This window comes from Grampus griseus, assembly GCF_964374135.1.
Source record: "Grampus griseus genome assembly, chromosome: 1".
Classification (NCBI taxonomy): domain Eukaryota; kingdom Metazoa; phylum Chordata; class Mammalia; order Artiodactyla; family Delphinidae; genus Grampus; species Grampus griseus.
Window position 1 is genome coordinate 139402243 of NC_139017.1, and position 18556 is coordinate 139420798.

Below are 18556 nucleotides of genomic sequence, written 5' to 3' on the forward strand. Positions count from 1 at the left end.
ATAAAATAAAATAAATTTTTTTTTTAAATCCCCCAAAGAAATTAAAGTCTCAGTGGTTTCACTGGTGAATTCTGTTAAACATCTAAGGAATAAATAATACCAATATCCCACAAACTCAAAAAACTGAATAGGGAACACTTCCCAACTCATATTTTAAGGCCAACATTATCTAGATACTAAAACCAGATAATTTTTTTTTTTTTTTTTGCCCTTGCCGCGTGGCTTGTGGGATCTTAGTTCCTAGACTAGGGATCAAACCCGGGCCCACAGCAGTGAAAACGCAGAGTCCTAACCACTGGACCACCAGGGAATTCCCAGATAAAATATTTTTAAAGAGCAATTTGCCTCATAAACATGGACATAAACAATATTTCAAAAATATTAGCAATAGAATTCTTCGATATATAAAAATAATACATCATGACCAGGTGGTGTTTATTCCTAGAATGTAAAGTTAAATTCACAATCAATAAAATCCAGCACATTAACACAATAAAGAACAAAAACATCTTATTAAATGCTGAAAAAGCACTGAACAAAATTCAACACACATTCATGATTCAAAAAAACAAAAACAGGGCTTCCCTGGTGGCGCAGTGGTTGAGAGTCCGCCTGCTGATGCAGGGGACATGGGTTCGTGCCCCGGTCTGGGAGGATCCCACATGCCGCGGAGCGGCTGGGCCCGTGAGCCATGGCCGCTGAGCCTGCGCGTCCGGAGCCTGTGTTCCGCAACGGGAGAGGCCACAACAGTGACAGGCCCGCGTACCACACACACAAAAAAAACTCATTAAACTAGGAATAAAAGAAAAATTCCTTAATTTGACAAAGGGCATCTAACGGAAAAACCTACAGCCAGTATCATACTTGGAGGTGAAAGATCTAGAACAATACAAATATGTCTATTCTCACCACTTCTACATTCTACAAAAGGTCCTAGAAAATGCATTTTAAAAAAAAGAAAATAAAAAGCACAGACTGAAAGAGAATAAGTAAAGCTGCCTTTATTTGCAGATGACAGATTGTAAAGAAAATCTTAAGAAATCTTAAAAAAACTGGAGAAAATAGGTGGCTTTAGCGAAGTTGTAGGATACAAGATCAATATACCCCCCAAATTATAAACTGTTAAAAAGTATTTACAGAGCTTCCCTGGTGGCGCAGTGGTTGAGAGTCCACCTGCCGATGCAGGGGACACAGGTTTGTGCCCCGGTCCGGGAAGATCCCACATGCCGCGGAGCGGCTGGGCCCGTGAGCCATGGCCGCTGAGCCTGCGCGTCTGGAGCCTGTGCTCCGCAATGGGAGAGGCCACAACAGTGACAGGCCCGCGTACCGCAAAAAAAAAAAAAAAAAAAAAAAAAAAGTATTTACAGTACTACCAAAAACAGGGATAAATTTAACAAAATATGTAAAAGACCTTTACACCAAAAACTACAAAACACTGCTAAATAAAATTAAAAACAGCATAGAGAAATATATCTAAAGGAAAAGTATTCATGCATTGTACAACTTTTAAAATTAATTAAAAATAAAATCTTAACCAAAAAAACGAGTGTACACAGTACAGTATGGAACCAGACAGAAAATGGATTATTAGTCTGATCACTTTTCTAAAGAAAACCTTGTTTTTCAATTCCAGTCAGCGCCAACAAAAAATGTGCTTGATACGCTGTATCAGTACATACATTAAAAACGCAGCTTTTCCATTAGCTACAAACAAATTTACAAATTATTTAGGCAGCTTTCAAAAGTGAGTCCAAAAGGGTCTACAGGAATACAGGCTAGATCTTTGAAGGACACAAAAGCCAACACGGCGTCAGCGTGTAAAGTACAACCTCAATCAGGATACTTCCTTCCCCCCCCCCATACTAATTGTGGGTTGAGCGTTCATTAGATTTTGAGTTCTAAGAGCGGTAGCCCTTGGGATGTTGTAGAACATGGAGTCTGACATCAGAACAACTGATGTCAGGCTCCAGATCATTAGAAAGTCAAGGAACGGTTCTCAATTTCCCTCTACACCAGTAAAATGCCTACAAAAAAATCCGAGATTACTCTAGAAATGCAATACCTGACACACAGTAGGCGCCAAATACAAACTCTTTTGGTTTGCATTTTACGCAGTTTAGTCTAACAGGCATTCCGACGGAAAAGAGAGGGAAACAAACACGTGGAATTTAAGGAATTTCAGTCTTCCGGGCTCCAGTGCCCCCCGCCGGGCTCAGAAGGTCTTTCCTGTTAACGATCCCGGGACCGACAGGTCACGGCCTCTGGGAAGCAACAGATCCCCAACACACGGGGAACGGTCGAGGTTTGAGGCATTTGGGTGCATCATGACAAAAAGCGCCACCGTCTACTACGGGCCAAGTCTAAAGCCATGCCCAGCACTTACGTCTACATTTACACCACCCTGCAAAATAGCTGCCGCCCTCGCAGGCACAGTTGAGCATCAGAGACCTGAGCAGGGGACTCGCCCAAGGTCACGCGGGAGGCGGGACTCATCCCGCCGCCCCTCCTCTCAGCTGCGCAGGGTCTGCTCGCTCGGCTCCAAGGCTGGGACGCCCTGGGAGGAAAACTCTTCTCCGGCATGCACTTCCCATAAAAGATAGAAGCCTGGCAGGGGGCTCAGCCTCTTCAGACTTTACCCCCGCGTCGGTCAAACGAGCCAACAAGTGCCTCAACACAGTTCCCGACGACTCGCCGTGCTCGCCAGGGGCCTGGCGTCCCACCTAGGCTCGCGTTCCCCCCTCCCCCTCCCCGGTGCTCACCTGCGCTACGCCGCAGCCCAGGTCGTCCTTATGAGCGTCCGGAGGGACGATAGTCCGGGGCGAGAGGCCTGGGTGCAAGAAGTGAACCATGGCGAGCCCCGCCGGAGAGGCGTCGAGGAGAGAGCGGCCGTCGAGCGGGCCCGGATCCCGCGAGAGGTGGTCTCGACCGGCACCGGAAAGCAGCTGAACAGCGCCCGCTCGGCGGGCAGGCACTCTGCGCTCTTGCGGAAGGTTTGGGCTTTTGTAAAGCACTCGTCCGCCGCAGACCCCGCCCCCAGGACGGCCTTCCCCACCCACACCGGGCCGACCACCCCTCCACGCCTTGAGGGCCCAACAGCCCTTCTTCCGCCTTTTTGACGCTCCAGAGACCAACCTTAAGCCTTCCGAACCACTCGCCCAACTCCTACACATCCCTCTGAGACCGTCTCCCTCCAACCGACACCATAGGGCTAGGTACCACATTCTTGTCGCCGGTCAAAGGCATGGCCATGGACCAGCTCTGTGGAGTTGGGAAATAGAATGTGGTGGGCCCTCCGTGTCCCCAGGGACATTGGTTTCAGGATCCACCATATGCAAATCCTCTGAAACTGAAGTACCTTATATAAAATGGTGTAACATTTGCATATAACCTAGGCACCTTGTCCACTATACTTCAAATCACCTTTAGAGTGCTTATACTAATGCAATGTAAATGCTGTGTAAATAGTGGCTGGTACTGGCAAATTCAACTTTTGCTTTTTGAAATTTTATGGAATTTTTTTCCTGAACATCTTCCATAGCGGTTGAATCCAGGGATGGAGAGCCCGTGGATAAGGAGGGCTGATTGTATACATTTTTTAATTACTTATGGCTGTGTTGGGTCCTCGTTGCTGGGCACAGGCTTTCTCTAGTTGCGGCGAGCAGGGGCTACTCATTGCGGTGGCTTCTCGTTGCGGAGCACGGGCTCTAGGGCATGCAGGCTTCAGTAGTTGTGGCACACGGGCTCAGTAGTTGTGGCTCACAGGCTCTAGAGCACAGTCTCAGTAGTTTTGGCGCACAGGCTTAGTTGCTCCGCAGCACGAGGTATCCTCCCAGTCCAGGGATCGAACCTGTGTCCCCTGCATTGGCAGCGCAGGCGGATTCTTAACCACTGCACCACCAGGGAAGCCCCTACATTTTGAAATCTATTTTTTAAAGTCCTTTCTCCTACACATCTGGCAACAGCACCTCTCTTATATCAGACCTCTGTTTCACCTTCTACTGACATTGGATGAATCAAATATCAAAACCACTTCTGATCTAGTAAGTACACAAACTGAACTGCTCAGCTTTCTTGTGACCTAAAAAGTATGGAGAAGACCCTTCTAACCTGCTGCAAGAAAGAAACCCTGAGAGAGAGTAGTGAATTAGTACACTTTAGCTAATTTAAGAGAAAATATGTCTTGGAAAAGGATAGTTATTGAGAGTAGGGGGCTTGGATTTGAATCCTGCTTTGGAATGCCTGCTCAGCCACCTACTAACTTGTGAACCTTGGACAAGGTTTTTAATTTCTCTGAAGCTCAACTTCCCCATCAGTAAAATGGGATGAGAATGCCTTATCTCACAGGGTTAATATAAGGATTAAATAAGATAATGTATGTAGGGAGTTCCCTGGTGGTCTAGTGGTTAGGATTCCACGCTTTCACTGCCATGGTCCAGGTTCAATCCCTGGTAGGGGAACTGAAATCCCTCAGCTGCACGACAAAAAAAAAAAAATAGAAAAAAAAAGATTATGTAAAACACATGAAAATGAGTAATGAAACAAGTCCTTGATAAGTGGATTCAAATGTTAAAGTTATTTTTCAAGTTCAAATAACTGCAAAATGCTTTCCTTTCACATTTATTCTTTTATTTAATCCTCATACAAATAGAAATCCCAGGCCTTAGGTATCTCCATTTTACCCATAGAGAAACTGAACTACCTGAGGGATTGAGCAGACAAGTTAAATTTTACCTACATGATGCGTGGAAAACCTGGGAGTCAAAGTTGAGTTTTCTAAATCCAAATCCAATCAATGTTCTTTTTTTAATTTAATTTTTATTTTAGATTGGACTATAGTTGATTTACAATGTTGTGTTAGTTTCAGGTATACTTTTTTAAATTTAATTTTTATTTTATATTAGAGTACATTAAACGGACTATTTCCTAACTTCTGTCAACTCTCCAACACCTCTTCCCCCAACCATACTGTCAGTTTCCTCTTTCACTGAAAAAAGAAAAGAATCAAAAAGAACATTCCAAGCTCCCCCCATCACATCTACCCACCTACCAGTATAGGCTCTCTGTCTTTGCATTCCCTCCTATTACTATGAACTATTTATACCCTTATCTAAGGCCAACTCTGGACTTGTGCAATAGATCTCATCTTCCCTTGCTTAGTCAAAGACATCATCCAGCAACATTCTTTCTCCTAAATTATCATTTTTCCCCCTCCTTCTTGGATCATTCCCACCAGCTGATATTTTTCCCATAATTAAAAAAAAAAAAAAAACACTTCTTTTGACCTAATTTCCCTATTCAGGTATTGCCCTCACATCTCTTCCATCCTTTAGAGCAAAACTTATCCAAAATGTGGTCTGCACTTGCTGTCTCCAATTTTTCTCTTACCATTTTCTTTCACCTCTGCCACTCTACTAACCGTTCTTGTCAACTTCAAAGTTGCTGAATTCAGTTGTCACTCCTCTCTCATCTTATTTGTTCAGCAGCATTTGACCCAAGTGACCCATTTGACCCATGCCACGGAGCAACTAAGCCCACGCGCCACAACTACTGAGCCTGCACTCTAGAGCCCACGAGCCACAACTACTGAAGCCCACACACCTAGAGCCTGTGCTCTGCACCAAAGAGAAGCCACCACAATGAGAAGCCCGCACACCACAACGAAGAGTAGCCCCCACTCGCTGCAACTAAAGAAAGCCCACACACAGCAACAAAGACCCAATGCAGCCAAAAATAAATTTTAAAAAAAATTAGGTACTGAAATTGTTTCAGTTCTAGAAATGTACCTTTGCACATTCATTGTTGTCCATGCCACCTCCCCCTACTAAGTAATTCCTATTAATCCTTCTGATCTCACTGAGATGTCACTTCCTTTAGAGAGCCTTCACTGACATGCCCCACCCTTTTCCTGAAAACTCTGAATAGGTAGGGGAAGGATAGTGCAGAAACATAGAAATTGGGAAGTTTCAAGAAATTAAACTTCTGAAATGAAATTAGGAAACCAGAGTCAAGATTTCTTTAAATCGTGGTTGGATATCTTTAAGGACTTTGTAAAATTTCTTTAGCTTTGTTGGCATGAAGTATAGGGGAAAGGTCATGAGCTCTGATGTCAAAAAAGCCTGAATTCAGATTCCATCTCCACCTTACCTTTGGGTAGTTACTTAACCTATGAGCCTCAGTTTCCTCTTCTGGAAAGTGAGCTAAATAAAGAATAATACCAAACTTGCAGAATTTCAAAAACTAAGAGATTGTCTAACACCCCATGTGTTATTTTTGTGTTCTCAAGTAGACAGGATGATTTCTAAGGGTTATTTGAAGCTCTGTGACTTTGAGCAAGTCTTTGTCTCTTTCTGGGCATCAGAAACACAAAGACTAGCTACTAAGTCTTTGTCTTATCTATGTCTGTAGATTCGGTTTATTTCTCCTACTGTAGTGATCAGCAGTAAAACCTGTATTATCATAGCCTGCTTAGGAAACAAAGAAACTGGAACCACAGAGGAGTACAAATCATCAATGGCCCTAATCATCAGTTGCCTCTATTTAGGGAGGGGCAGCCTAGAGTTCAGAGAGCAGCCTCTTGACTAGTCTCCTTCTTTACTAACTTAATTAGTAAAAGGTAACACACTGAAGTAGTGAACTTGAAGAAAGAGAAACCACTCCTGGGAAACCAAATTAACTAAGGAAATGGTTCCCTAAGGCTGATCCAAAGACTCTTGTTGTCTTTATCACAGGTGGGCATCAAAATGAGTAAAATAAGGACAAGTGATACATATAAAACTACATGCATCCACTTGAAGTACTGTCCTTTATTCTGACATTATGTCTTCCTATTTATTGGTTTTAAAGATTTTTTTTTTTTTTTAAATGAACTTACTGTGAACCCTGTTGGGAGGAAAAACTCCTCTACCAACTTAGGTCCGATTGTTGGAAGTGGAAGGAGACCTGTAAATTAACTGAGAACAGATAAACCAGAGAAAAATTTATTACACACAGTGGAATATCCTACATAGAAAGTAACTCCTCGTACAGCTATGGGGAAAGGTTTACATCCTGGCTTAGTAAGACAGGGGAGTTGGTTCAGGGCTTCAAAGGATGGAAAGTTATGAGTGTTGTTTGTACAATTATTTGGAAATGTCCTGATGCCCAAGGTCAGTGCCTCTCTGATTGGAGACCTCCCTAGAAATGGGGTTTGTGGCAGCTGACTCTCCTGAAGCTCTATACTAGTTAGATAAGCCATGTTCAGATGTTTTCACATTGAAGTAACCTCTATCTCTATCAGTTTCATGGGTTGTTGGTCTCGTTAGCCCCATTATTTGGGGGAGGAAATTTTCTCCCCAAATTTGTAAAATCTTATGTTTTACTGTAGGAGCCACTACCATAATGACACTGAGGGCCCGTGAGGTTGAAAGTCATAAACTTGGAAAGCTGTCAATGGTCTCCATTCTCTGAGACAGGCCAAAAGTGTGCATGGGAACGGCCTTAATGGTTAAATTGGATTTGGGATTGTCCTTAATGGTAAAATTGTTTTTTCCCCTTTATAGCACAGTGATTAAGAGCATAGATTTCAGAGTCTGACAGACCCAAGTCTCATGTGTGACTCTGAAACCTAATAACTTGTGACCTTGACAAAGTTATTTAATACCTCACAATTTCCTTATCCATAAAATGTAATGATTACCTTTTTTTTTTTTTTCCTGTACGCGGGCCTCCCTCTGTTGTGGCCTCTCCCGTTGCGGAGCACAGGCTCCGGACGCACAGGCTCAGCGGCCATGGTTCACGGGCCCAGCTGCTCCGTGGCATGTGGGATCTTCCCAGACCGGGGCACAAACCCGTGTCCCCTACATCGGCAGGCGGACTCTCAACCACTGCACCACCAGGGAAGCCCATGATTACCTTCTTTACAAGGCTGTTGCAAGGCTTAGTTGAAAAAATATACATTAAAAAAAAATGCTTAGCATAGTGCTTGCCTCGATGTATTTTCTGACTGCATTGGAATGTACTGAATAACTAATGCTATTTGAAACTGTAGACCCCTTACAATAGAATTTGGTGCATAGTGGTAATTGATTGACCCCCAAATCCTAAACTATAGTTGATCTGTTCCCATAGGTCTTGAAAAGAGAAAACTCTAAATCCATTGCTAGTACCCACAAACAATAATGTGGTTTATTTCATGAACCAGTTTCAGAGGGCTTTTGATTATACATTTGTCTTTTTATTCAAAGACATCACTACTGAGATTGTACAAAGCAGCAAACATTCTTCAGAGTGGGGACGCTGGTGTTAAAACAGTATCTAGGTTTAATCTACAAATTCCTCTACTTACTATCTGTGTGATGTGAGGCAACTCATTTGACCTCACTAGGCTTCCCCTCATTCGTAAAACAGGGGATAATTATCTTCCCTTACAAGATGTTTGAGGGTTAAATACAGCACTTGACTCATTACTCATAATATATCCAGTTTCGAAAGGGCTTTATTTAAGACTGAATTGATGAGACCAAGAATTAGGTAGAAAATGTGTTTGGTAACTCCTTAATCTCCGCATTCAAACATGACAATCACACTCTAGATATGTCATTGAAAATAGTTCCTTTTTTTTTTTTTTTTTTGCGGTACGCGGGCCTCTCACTGTTGTGGCCTCTCCCGTTGCGGAGCACAGGCTCCGGACACGCAGGCTCAGCGGCCATGGCTCACGGGCCCAGCCGCTCCGCAGCATGTGGGATCTTCCCGGACCGGGGCACGAACCCGTGTCCCCTGCATCAGCAGGCGGACTCTCAACCACTGTGCCACCAGGGAAGCCCCAAAACAGTTCCTTTTGTAATGTGTTTTTATGTAAAGTAACAGGAGAGCTGAGGGCTTTTTTTTTGTTTTTTTGTTCTTAGCTCTTATTGCCTCATCACAGTCTAGGAGAGACACTCTCTAGTGACAGTCCTTGACTGAGTCATTGCAAGATGATTTTAAACAGCTGTCATACTGAATGCACAGGAGTAAGCCATTCATCTGCAACATCTGGTCACTGGTATCATTTCCCCAAACCTGCTGTGAAGTCTGGTTTCTGGAAGCCAAGAGCTCAGTCAATACGCCCACCCTATGACTTGCTCTTTTATAGGCTGAATTTTCAGACTGCATTAGAATCTTAAATTATAAAAAGACAAAAATGATTAATGTGAGTGCTCATGGTTTCCGCCATTCACCTACTCTTCTCAATGTGAGGAGTTATGCAGTTACTCAGAGCTGTGCACTGGAGTCTTATGATGCAGATTAAGAATGGGGAATAGAAGATGGAAAGATAATCAGGAGGAAAGGAAGAAATTTAAATTTAGCCAAGAGACTGGGTTGATCTACATCATAAAAACTGTGAGAAAGGGTGGGGGAGGGGAAGAATGTTGGAAGGTTTGATTTTGTCTTTTTGAAGATAGGCTATAGACAACACAGCTCAACAACTTGTTTGGTTAAATATTGGCCAGAGGTATTTATCTTCCTCAGTATGTATGGCCCATAGTAATACCATGTTAGTATTGAGTGAATTATTGGAGACAATAAAAGGTTAAGAAAAGCTGGGCTTCCCTAGTGGCACAGTGGTTAAGAATCCGCCTGCCAATGCAGGGGACATGGGTTCAAGCCCTGGTCCGGGAATATCCCACATGCCGCAAAGCAACTAAGCCCGTGCACCACAACTACTGAGCCTGTGCTCTAGAGCCCACGAGCCACAACTACTGAGCCCACGTGCCACATCTACTGAAGCCTGTGCACTCTAGAGCCCGTGCTCTGCAACAAGAGAAGCCACCGCAGTGAGAAGCCCACGCACCGCAACGAAGAGTAGCCCCTGCTCGTGGCAACTAGAGAAAGCCCACGCACAGCAACGAAGACCCAACACAGCCAAAACTAATAAATAAATAAACAAAAATAATAAATAAAATAATTTTTAAGCTAATAATTATTATAAAAATTATAATAAAACTACTATTAAAAACCCTATCACTAACACATCTAATCTCATGTTTGTGTATTAGTGAAGCATTAGTATTTGTACTGATCATTCATTAACAATTCTATAGCATCTAAACACTAATGCTGCCCTACACCATCTGTAAGGATGGTCAACTTCCACTTCTGACCATCTGGCGCACATTCTTTTCTGTACCATTCATTTGATGTTTAATCACATATTCCCTAAGAGCTAAGCAATCTCATGCGATTATGCAATAATAGGGGGAGAGGGGGCCCACTGGATTGTAAATTTGGAAATAAGAATTGTAATGCAGAGTCTGTTACTGACTTGCTGTGTGATTTGGGCAAGGTCATTTTACCTATGACTTAGTCTCTTCAACTATAAAAATGACGTTTCTGAAACTAAAGTCACTAAGAATTCTTCCTGGTCATGGGGTTCTTATATTATACTTTGTTTTTTGGTAACCTCCCTCACTAAATGCACTCATACAATATATATTATATCAGTTAATTATCTCAATAGTTGTGTGAATGACTGTCAACCTAGATATGCTCTCTAGGAAGTGTTCTTGGGCTGTCTGATGGGTGCCCGGTCTGGATTAGGTATAGTCTCTGTGGCTTTATAACAAGTACCATGGACTGGTCTGTAATACAATGTTATGTAGTATTTATCTGTTTATTTGACACTTCCTCTTCTCCACAAAACTGTTAAGTTCTCTGAAGGATTTATAAATTATGCAAGTTCCAACACATAAATAGTACCCACTGGCCTTTTCCAGAAAGCAACTGTTACAAACGGATGACCAAGGAATCTGAATCTTGAAGCATTAGTTTTAAATTTTAAAGCAAATGCCCAGAATAAATGTAGACAAGACACACTTTACATAAAATTTGTAACATTTATTTAGGCCAAAAAAAAAAAAATCCCCAAAACAAAAATCTGTATACACAACAGTAATACCTAAGTGATGTCCTGATTTAAAACACCATGATTCATGTACAGGACACTCCCATTCATCTGGCCACAGTAAGAACAGTGCCTTCAGTCCAGACAATTGACAGCCTTTGAAATGTATACACATTACACTTTCCAACGAATTTTTCATATCCTTTAAAAGGAGTTAAACTCTTCCATCAGAATTCAAGCAAAAGATAGCTTTTTCCATACTCACAAGTCAGTGAGAATTTGACAGCGGGAATTCTACAAAAGTCAGGGATTTAAAAATTTTATTCTTACAGATTATCTGAAAGTATAAATCTTGACATAACATCTTCCCATTTTTAAATGCTCTCAAGAATTTCCTGCTTTTATGAAAGTATGTCTCAGCTTTCATTAGCAAAGTAGTTTCTTGCTTCTAAGCTGATTAAAGTAAGCTTAAAAGAACCCAATTTGAACAATTTTCCAAAATAAGTTCAAAATTAAGCACATATTATTAATGAACTACATTTATGATTTCTCATAATTTGATAAATTTGGATTTTCTAAATATTCTCGATAACCATTCTATCTAGCTATGCAGTTAGGTTGTGCTGTCCAAAGGAGCTTTGCTTCATCCAGAGAAACGAGAAATAGCATTGATTTTCTTTACCCAAAAAAAATTGGGGGAGGGGAGAAACAGGCAGAGAAAGTTCTCTCTTAGGCTATCAATCAGTTAACATAAGAATGTCTTAGGTTAAGATTTGGAAACCAAAGAATGCATAATTAGGAGTGTACATGTCACACAAAATCTATGAAATACTAAAAAAAGATAAAGCAGTTACTCATTTAAAGCACACTCAGCAAAATTTCCTATCATACCGCTATTTTCATCACTGGATGAAGTCTGGATTTGCATTATTACTTAAATAAACAGTTCGTGAGTTAATACAAAAAATGAAAAATGTGTCAATACAAAGCAAATGGTAAAATTTAAATATCCAATATCCACACAATCATTTGAAACTGCTACAATGGATTTGAGAGGGAAACCATAAGTTTGCAAACCTCTCTGTAAGCTATCTCGGAACACTACTCTGAAGCCCTAGCCATATAAAGCCCCCAAATAAGTAACATACAGATGAAACTGCCCATGTCAGCCAACAGTATGATATTGCCTTTAACTTACACCTTCAGTTTAATAATACTGTTTATCTCAAGATAAAAGTTGCACAATAACCAAATAATGTAAACAGACCATTAGAGGGCAGGAGAGGGGTGGGTTTCAACATATACAACAAAGTAAGTTTATTTTCCTGGCTACTCATGACCTCTTTTCAACCTTGGGTATTGCTGCACCTTGTTCTATGGGGGGACAGGGTGGGGTGTCAGGCATTTTAAAGCACTAAGCCAAAACCACGGTTCATTAATCGATTCTACCCTAATTTAGCACATAATGAACCATAATAAAATATGTTTTCATCAAAATGTGCTCCAAAGGTCTAGATGATGGCCCAATACTATCTTGAGCATGGCATAATTTAAAATATAGCCAAATGAAAGTGACTGGGGAGAAAAAGGGCCAACTCAAAAGGTCCCACTAGCAAGATCAACTTCCTAGGCTGGATATACAGCACTGATATTTTAAAACATGAATCCTTGATTCTTTGGAAGCTTGCAAACAAAAGATATCATGAAATTAAATTCCCATAGTTGCTTTGTGGGATTCACCTCTACCTTGGGTAATTCACTTAAATTGACTAGTGCCACTAAACGGCATTTCTGTCCAAGGGTGAGGAGCGGCAATATTTAAGGTCAATTCCTGGATCTGTGAGTCTGATATGACTTTTTTAATTCTCAACTAAGATCAGTAACCACTGAGTCCTTGGCCAGAGAGTAAATTAACCCCTTATTACTACTTGATTTGATTTATGTTCCTTTTCAACTGCAAAAGGAAAAAATGATTTTTTAGAGTATAAAGAGAACAGCAAAACTTACTTGATGGAAAGAATGAGATACCCTAATTATTTTTGCTTTAATTTCAGACTGTTCTTGTTTTACTCAATAAATTTACACATGCATCCTTATAGTTTAAAAAGTCTAATTCCATTTCCCATTTCCTTTAGTAGATCTATTTCCTTTTTCCTTTAGTATATCTAAACCTTGCTGTTGCTTGTGGACTGATGTAGTGATAATTTGCAATATCTGAGCACACCAATGATTTGAGCAATGAGTGGTTCAACCCTAGTCTAAATTGTGCTTGAAATAGCACCTCTAAGTCACTGAAGAGGTAACCCTTGAAGGCACCAAGTTCTGTTACATTCTAGTGTACAAATGCAAACGGGAGGCCTAATAGATTCTTTCTGTAGAGACAGGCCAGTTACACCTCATAATTTCAATTTTTATATATATATACATGTATATATACATATACATATATACTGTATTATAGCCAGATTCAAGACCTTATAGACAATTCAGTGCCATAATTAGATACACAATTTTAAGAGCTATCCCAGCCACAAAGGCACTAAATTTTTTATATATTTGGGATGTGCCTAATTATTTTGCTTTTAAGATTCAAAAGTATCTGGCCATTACCAGTGCTCAAAGTAGCAAATTTCAATTTCAATATATTTGAGTCTTCATCTATCAACAACTTATTCTGAGTAATGAAGGGATTTATTGTTTTCCATACATTTTTAGCCATTTTTGAAAACAATTCATAAAGACAAAAACCTAGGATTAGCCTAGAAGGAACATGTACTTTTGTCTTGAATAGGATACAATAGAAACGTGAAGCCAAACTTCTCAATTAGGCTTTTCCTTAACTACACAAGCTAGAAGACCTAGAAATGCTCTACATAGCTAGCGACTCCAAGCTTTTGTAGGTTAAAACCCAGAAAAAGGGGGAAAGTTTTAAAAGAATTTTCCATTTCCTCTGAAATAGAAATCATCTGTGAAAATTTATCTCACACCTATAAACATTCCTTAAACTGGTTAAGTCAGAATTAACCCATAATTTAATATGGTTTTTAATGATTGTAAATATCTATTTTCATTTAAGTTTTCACTCCTGTGAAGGAGTACCAAATAATTCAAGTATGACTACTGTGATAGTGGTATGAAATGTGTATGTCAAAAATATTATCAGCATACTAATAAGCCAGCTCCTTTCTAAATAAAAATGCTTCTGAATAATCACCATGATTTTAAACGTATTATTTAAAATCTCTATTGAAAACATTTTGGAATGTTTTCCAAATGAAAACATGCAGTCATCTAAGACTGTAGGTTAACTTTATTCACAAACTAAAATTTAAGGTGGATACTCTGGTTTCTCTTCAGATCGTATAAATCCTTTGCCTTTTTTTTTGTTTAATGAAAAATAACTCTCTTGGTGACTTGCTGCCTCCCAACTGCCATTATTGACAACTGATTCTTTACTGTAACAACTCTCTTAAAGGAAAGGCAACTGTCTAAAAAATAACCCATCACAAAATATTTCCTTTTATGCACTGCAACTAGAATCATTACATTTAACAATAGTCTAATTCTTCTTGTTTACTTTTGGCAGTGAGATGTGGATATCCTTCCCCAACATGAAAATATTAAGATACATGTAGTCTGAAACAAAAGAAAATTAACTTCTCATGGCAAAATCTACTGTTGTTAATTGTATTTTAAGTGAGCAGGTAATACCATGTGTAGTCTCTATTCCACTGAACAAAATGACTTTGAAATAGAGGGAAAAGGATGGTCTGTTTGAGGAAGAGACGATTTTTGTAAAATTCACATTTTCACAACAATATGACATAAAGAAATTCAGACAGTTAATCTCTAACGCAGAATGCTGTAATATTTTAAACTGTGGTGTTTGGGGAAATATTTCTAGAGAGTAACCAGCAGTCTGTGTAGGAAGCAGCAGCCCATGCCTCCAGGAATAAGTATGAAGAACAAGCTACTGCGCAATGCCTCAGGAGAGGTGGGCCCCAGAAGATTAGCCAGTCCCAGTTTAAAAACTATATACCACAAGAGCAGACCTTTTCCCAGTTCCTAAACTCTATTTTCCCTTAGTAGTTCTTCTTTTTAATATATTTTCTGCCAGCCATCTGAGCACCAGCCAGTGAGTAGCTTTCACAAGGAGAGGACTCAGATTTCCATTCTTTCACACTAAGAAGGACATCTTATAAAAGATACACAGACAGAGAATAAAGGCATTTTATACAGAAGCAATATAAAATTTACAACTGAAGCAGTGCCAGAAATCAGGTTAACAGCTTATCTGAAGCTGCAAATTGAAGGGACTTTAAGATCAGAAAAGTCTGGCCTAAGGGTCCGTGCAAACTTCCTCATAAAACTGTAGAATTTTAAGCACAAGTAAGTTCAAACACTGAAGGATGTGGAAATTTTCCTAAAAGGCAATGATCAAGGAAGAGACTCTTCTCATCTGATAAGTTAAAAATCACAAGACAAATCAGAGACTGTTCACATGGGCAGTACTGTACATTATCAATCCCATACTCACTTTATGACTCTTGTTGTAGAAACCCCCAAAACATCAGAGAGGGTAAGATATTCCAAGTGAACCTATCACGAAAAGAATTTCTGTGATTCAATTATCCAATTACCTATAGCTATCAATTTAGTCTGGCCTGGGGCTGCTTTTTACAGGGAGGTGGTCTTCCATGGCGTACAATGTGTTTCTCTAAGCTGTCCAGGATGGCCACAGCAATCTGTTGGACATGAGGATCAGTCTGTTCATGTTCTTTGATGTTGTATAAATGCTGCAATCCTCCTTCCTCAATCAGCATGCTGCAATACCTTGAGGCTGAAAGAAAACAGGAGAAAGAGCTTTCCTTAAAAAACTTAATTTGTTTTTTTGTGGAATAATTATTTATTTTTTGCTTAAATTTAAGCTGTTTTGTTATTGCTCACTAACATAAGTTAGAGCTTGAAAAACATCTCTGTAATGATGTTATGCCTACACTACAAGGCCCACACATAGATCATAGATAATACACATACCATTATATATATTATATATAATATATATAAAAATCATAACCGTAAGACATAGACAATCTTCTTTGACCCCCAAATCATGAGTAAGATGGGTACTGTTACACTTTTATGCATTTCCTATGTTAAAGAAAAAATTTAGGGCTTCCCTTGGGGCGCAGTGGTTAAGAATCCGCCGGCCAATGCAGCGGACACGGGTTCGAACCCTGGTCCGGGAAGATCCCACATGCCGCGGAGCAACTAAGCCCGCGCGCCACAACTACTGAGCCTGTGCTCTAGAGCCCGTGAGCCACAACTACTGAGCCCACTCGCCTAGTGCCTGTGCTCTGCAACAAGAGAAGCCACCACAACGAGAAGCCCGTGCACCACAATGAAGAGTAGCCCCCACTCGCTGCAACTAGAGAAAGCCTGTATGCAGCAACGAAGACCCAACGCAGCCAAAAATAAATAAATAAATAAATATTTAATAGCAGTCATATTGTACATGCAGTATTCATTATTTTTAAATATTTTTTTCCTTTTGCCTTTTTTTACACATACCTTTTAAAGTTTATTTTTTTAGTTTTAGTCATATTTAGTCATATATAAACTTTATAAAGTTTATCTTTTTAGTTTTAGTCATAAAGTCTAATTTACACACAATAAAACACACCTAATTTAATCTATAGTTTTATGAGTTTTGCCAAACGTATACACTTGTGTAACCACCAACACAATCAGGATATGGAATATTTTCAACAACTAAAAAGTATCCTTGTGCACCTTTGAAGTCAATCTCCCCTGCACCCCTCAGGTAACCACTGTTCTAATTTCTGTGATATAGACTTTTGCCTACAACTTCATATAACTGGACAGCATGTAACCTTTTGTGTCTGTCTACTTTTGCTCAGCATGATGTTTTCGAGATGTTTCCAAGTTGTTACCTGTATGTAATCTTTTTTTGTTGTTCTAAGCTGAGAAGTATTCCGCTGCATCGAATACGTCACGTGTTTTTGATGTTATTGTACTGATGGACATTTGTTGAATGTTCTCTCTCCCTGAGCATTTCATTACAATGACTAAAAATGCTATAATCATTCTTTCACAAGTTTTTTGGGAACTTTTCATTTCCTGGATCTTGAGAAAATACCTAAAATGATGGGCAAATGCTAAATGTATGTTTATTTTTTTATTTTATTCTTGATTTTTATTTTATTTTTTTATACAGCAGGTTCTTATTAGTTGTCAATTTTATACACATCAGTGTATACATGTCAATCCCAATCTCCCAATTCATCGCACACCCATCCCCCCCCACCACCACTTTCCCCCCTTGGTGTCCACACATTTGTTCTCTACATCTGTGTCTCAATTTCTGCCCTGCAAACCGGTTCATCTGTACCATTTTTCTAGGTTCCACACATATGCATTAATATACGATATTTGTTTTTCTCCTTCTGACTTACTTCACTCCGTATGACAGTCTCTAGATCCATCCATAAATGTATGTTTAACTTCATAAGAAATCACCAAATTGTTTTCTGAAATGGTTGTATAATTTTTCATTCCCATCAGCAATGAATGAGAAAGTTGCTTCATGTCCTCATCAACACTTGTCATTGTCCACCTTTTTGATTATAGGCAGCCTTCCTAGCAGGTGTAAAGTGGCTTACACCTCACTGTGGCTTTAATTTATATTTTCTAATAACTAATGATGCTGAACTTTTTTTTGGCCATCATGACAGTATCTTTATTTTTTTAATTTTATTTATTTATTTTTTTGGCAACGCCCTGTGGCATGCGGGATCTTAAGTCCCCCGACCAGGGATCAGACCTGTGCCCCGTGCAGGGGAAGCATGGAGTCTTAACCACTGGACCACCAGGGAAGTTCTGAACTTCTTTTAATGCTTATTGGCCATTTGTATGTTTTCTTTGAAGATCCTTTGCCAATTTTTAAACTGGGTTATTTTCTTTTTTACTATTGTGTTTATATATTCTGAAAACAAATCTCTCATCAGGTATATAATTTGCAAATATTTTCAACCGTTCTGGGAGTCGTCTTTTCACTTTCTTGATGGTGTCCTTTAAAGCACAAAAGTTTTAAAATTTTTTATTAAATCCAATTAGACTAGTTTTCTTTTGTCACATGCTTTTGGTGTCCTATATAAGAAATCACTGCTTAATCCAACATCATAAAGAGTTATACCTATGCTTTCTTTTAAAAGTTTTATATGCTTATGCATATGTAAATGTAGTTCTTATACTTAGGCCTGTAATCCATTTTTGAGTTAATTTTTGTATATGGTATGAGGTAAGGGTCAAAGTTGTTTCTTTTACATGTGCCTACTCAGTTTTCCCAGCACCATTTCTTTAAAAACCTGTTCTTTCCCCACTGAATTGTCTTGGCACCCTTGTTAAAAATCAATTAACCATAGATGCTTGGTTATTTTTGGACTCTCAATTCTATTGCATTGATCTATACAACTATCCTAATGATGTTAAGCATCTTTTCACGTGCTTATTTGCCATCTGTAAATCTTTGGTGAAAAGTCTGTTCAACTCTTTTGTCCATTTTCTTGTATTCTTTTCTTATCATTAGGTTTTGAGAGTACATGGTATATTTTGATCACAAATGCTTTATCAGACATGTGATTTGAAAATTTTGACCCAGTATGTGCACTGACTTTT

At 39.6% G+C, this 18556-nt stretch overlaps 2 protein-coding genes across 4 annotated transcripts in view; both read right to left on the reverse strand.

Moving 5' to 3' along the window:
• ZYG11A (zyg-11 family member A, cell cycle regulator) overlaps positions 1–2849 on the reverse strand; it is a gene marked incomplete at both ends in the record, with an annotated part of 58110 nt that extends 55261 nt beyond the window's left edge. The window contains one exon of the mRNA XM_082650091.1: positions 2760–2849. Within this exon, the coding sequence (XP_082506217.1) occupies positions 2760–2849 (90 nt within the window). The remainder of the gene's footprint in view (positions 1–2759) is intronic.
• A 7987-nt stretch (positions 2850–10836) lies between these two features.
• Positions 10837–18556, reverse strand: part of ZYG11B (zyg-11 family member B, cell cycle regulator) — an 80299-nt gene continuing 72579 nt past the window's right edge. For all 3 annotated transcript variants that reach the window (XM_082650062.1, XM_082650061.1, XM_082650063.1), the window contains one exon: positions 10837–15698. In XM_082650062.1, the coding sequence (XP_082506188.1) occupies positions 15508–15698 (191 nt within the window). In that variant the 3' untranslated portion in view covers positions 10837–15507. The remainder of the gene's footprint in view (positions 15699–18556) is intronic.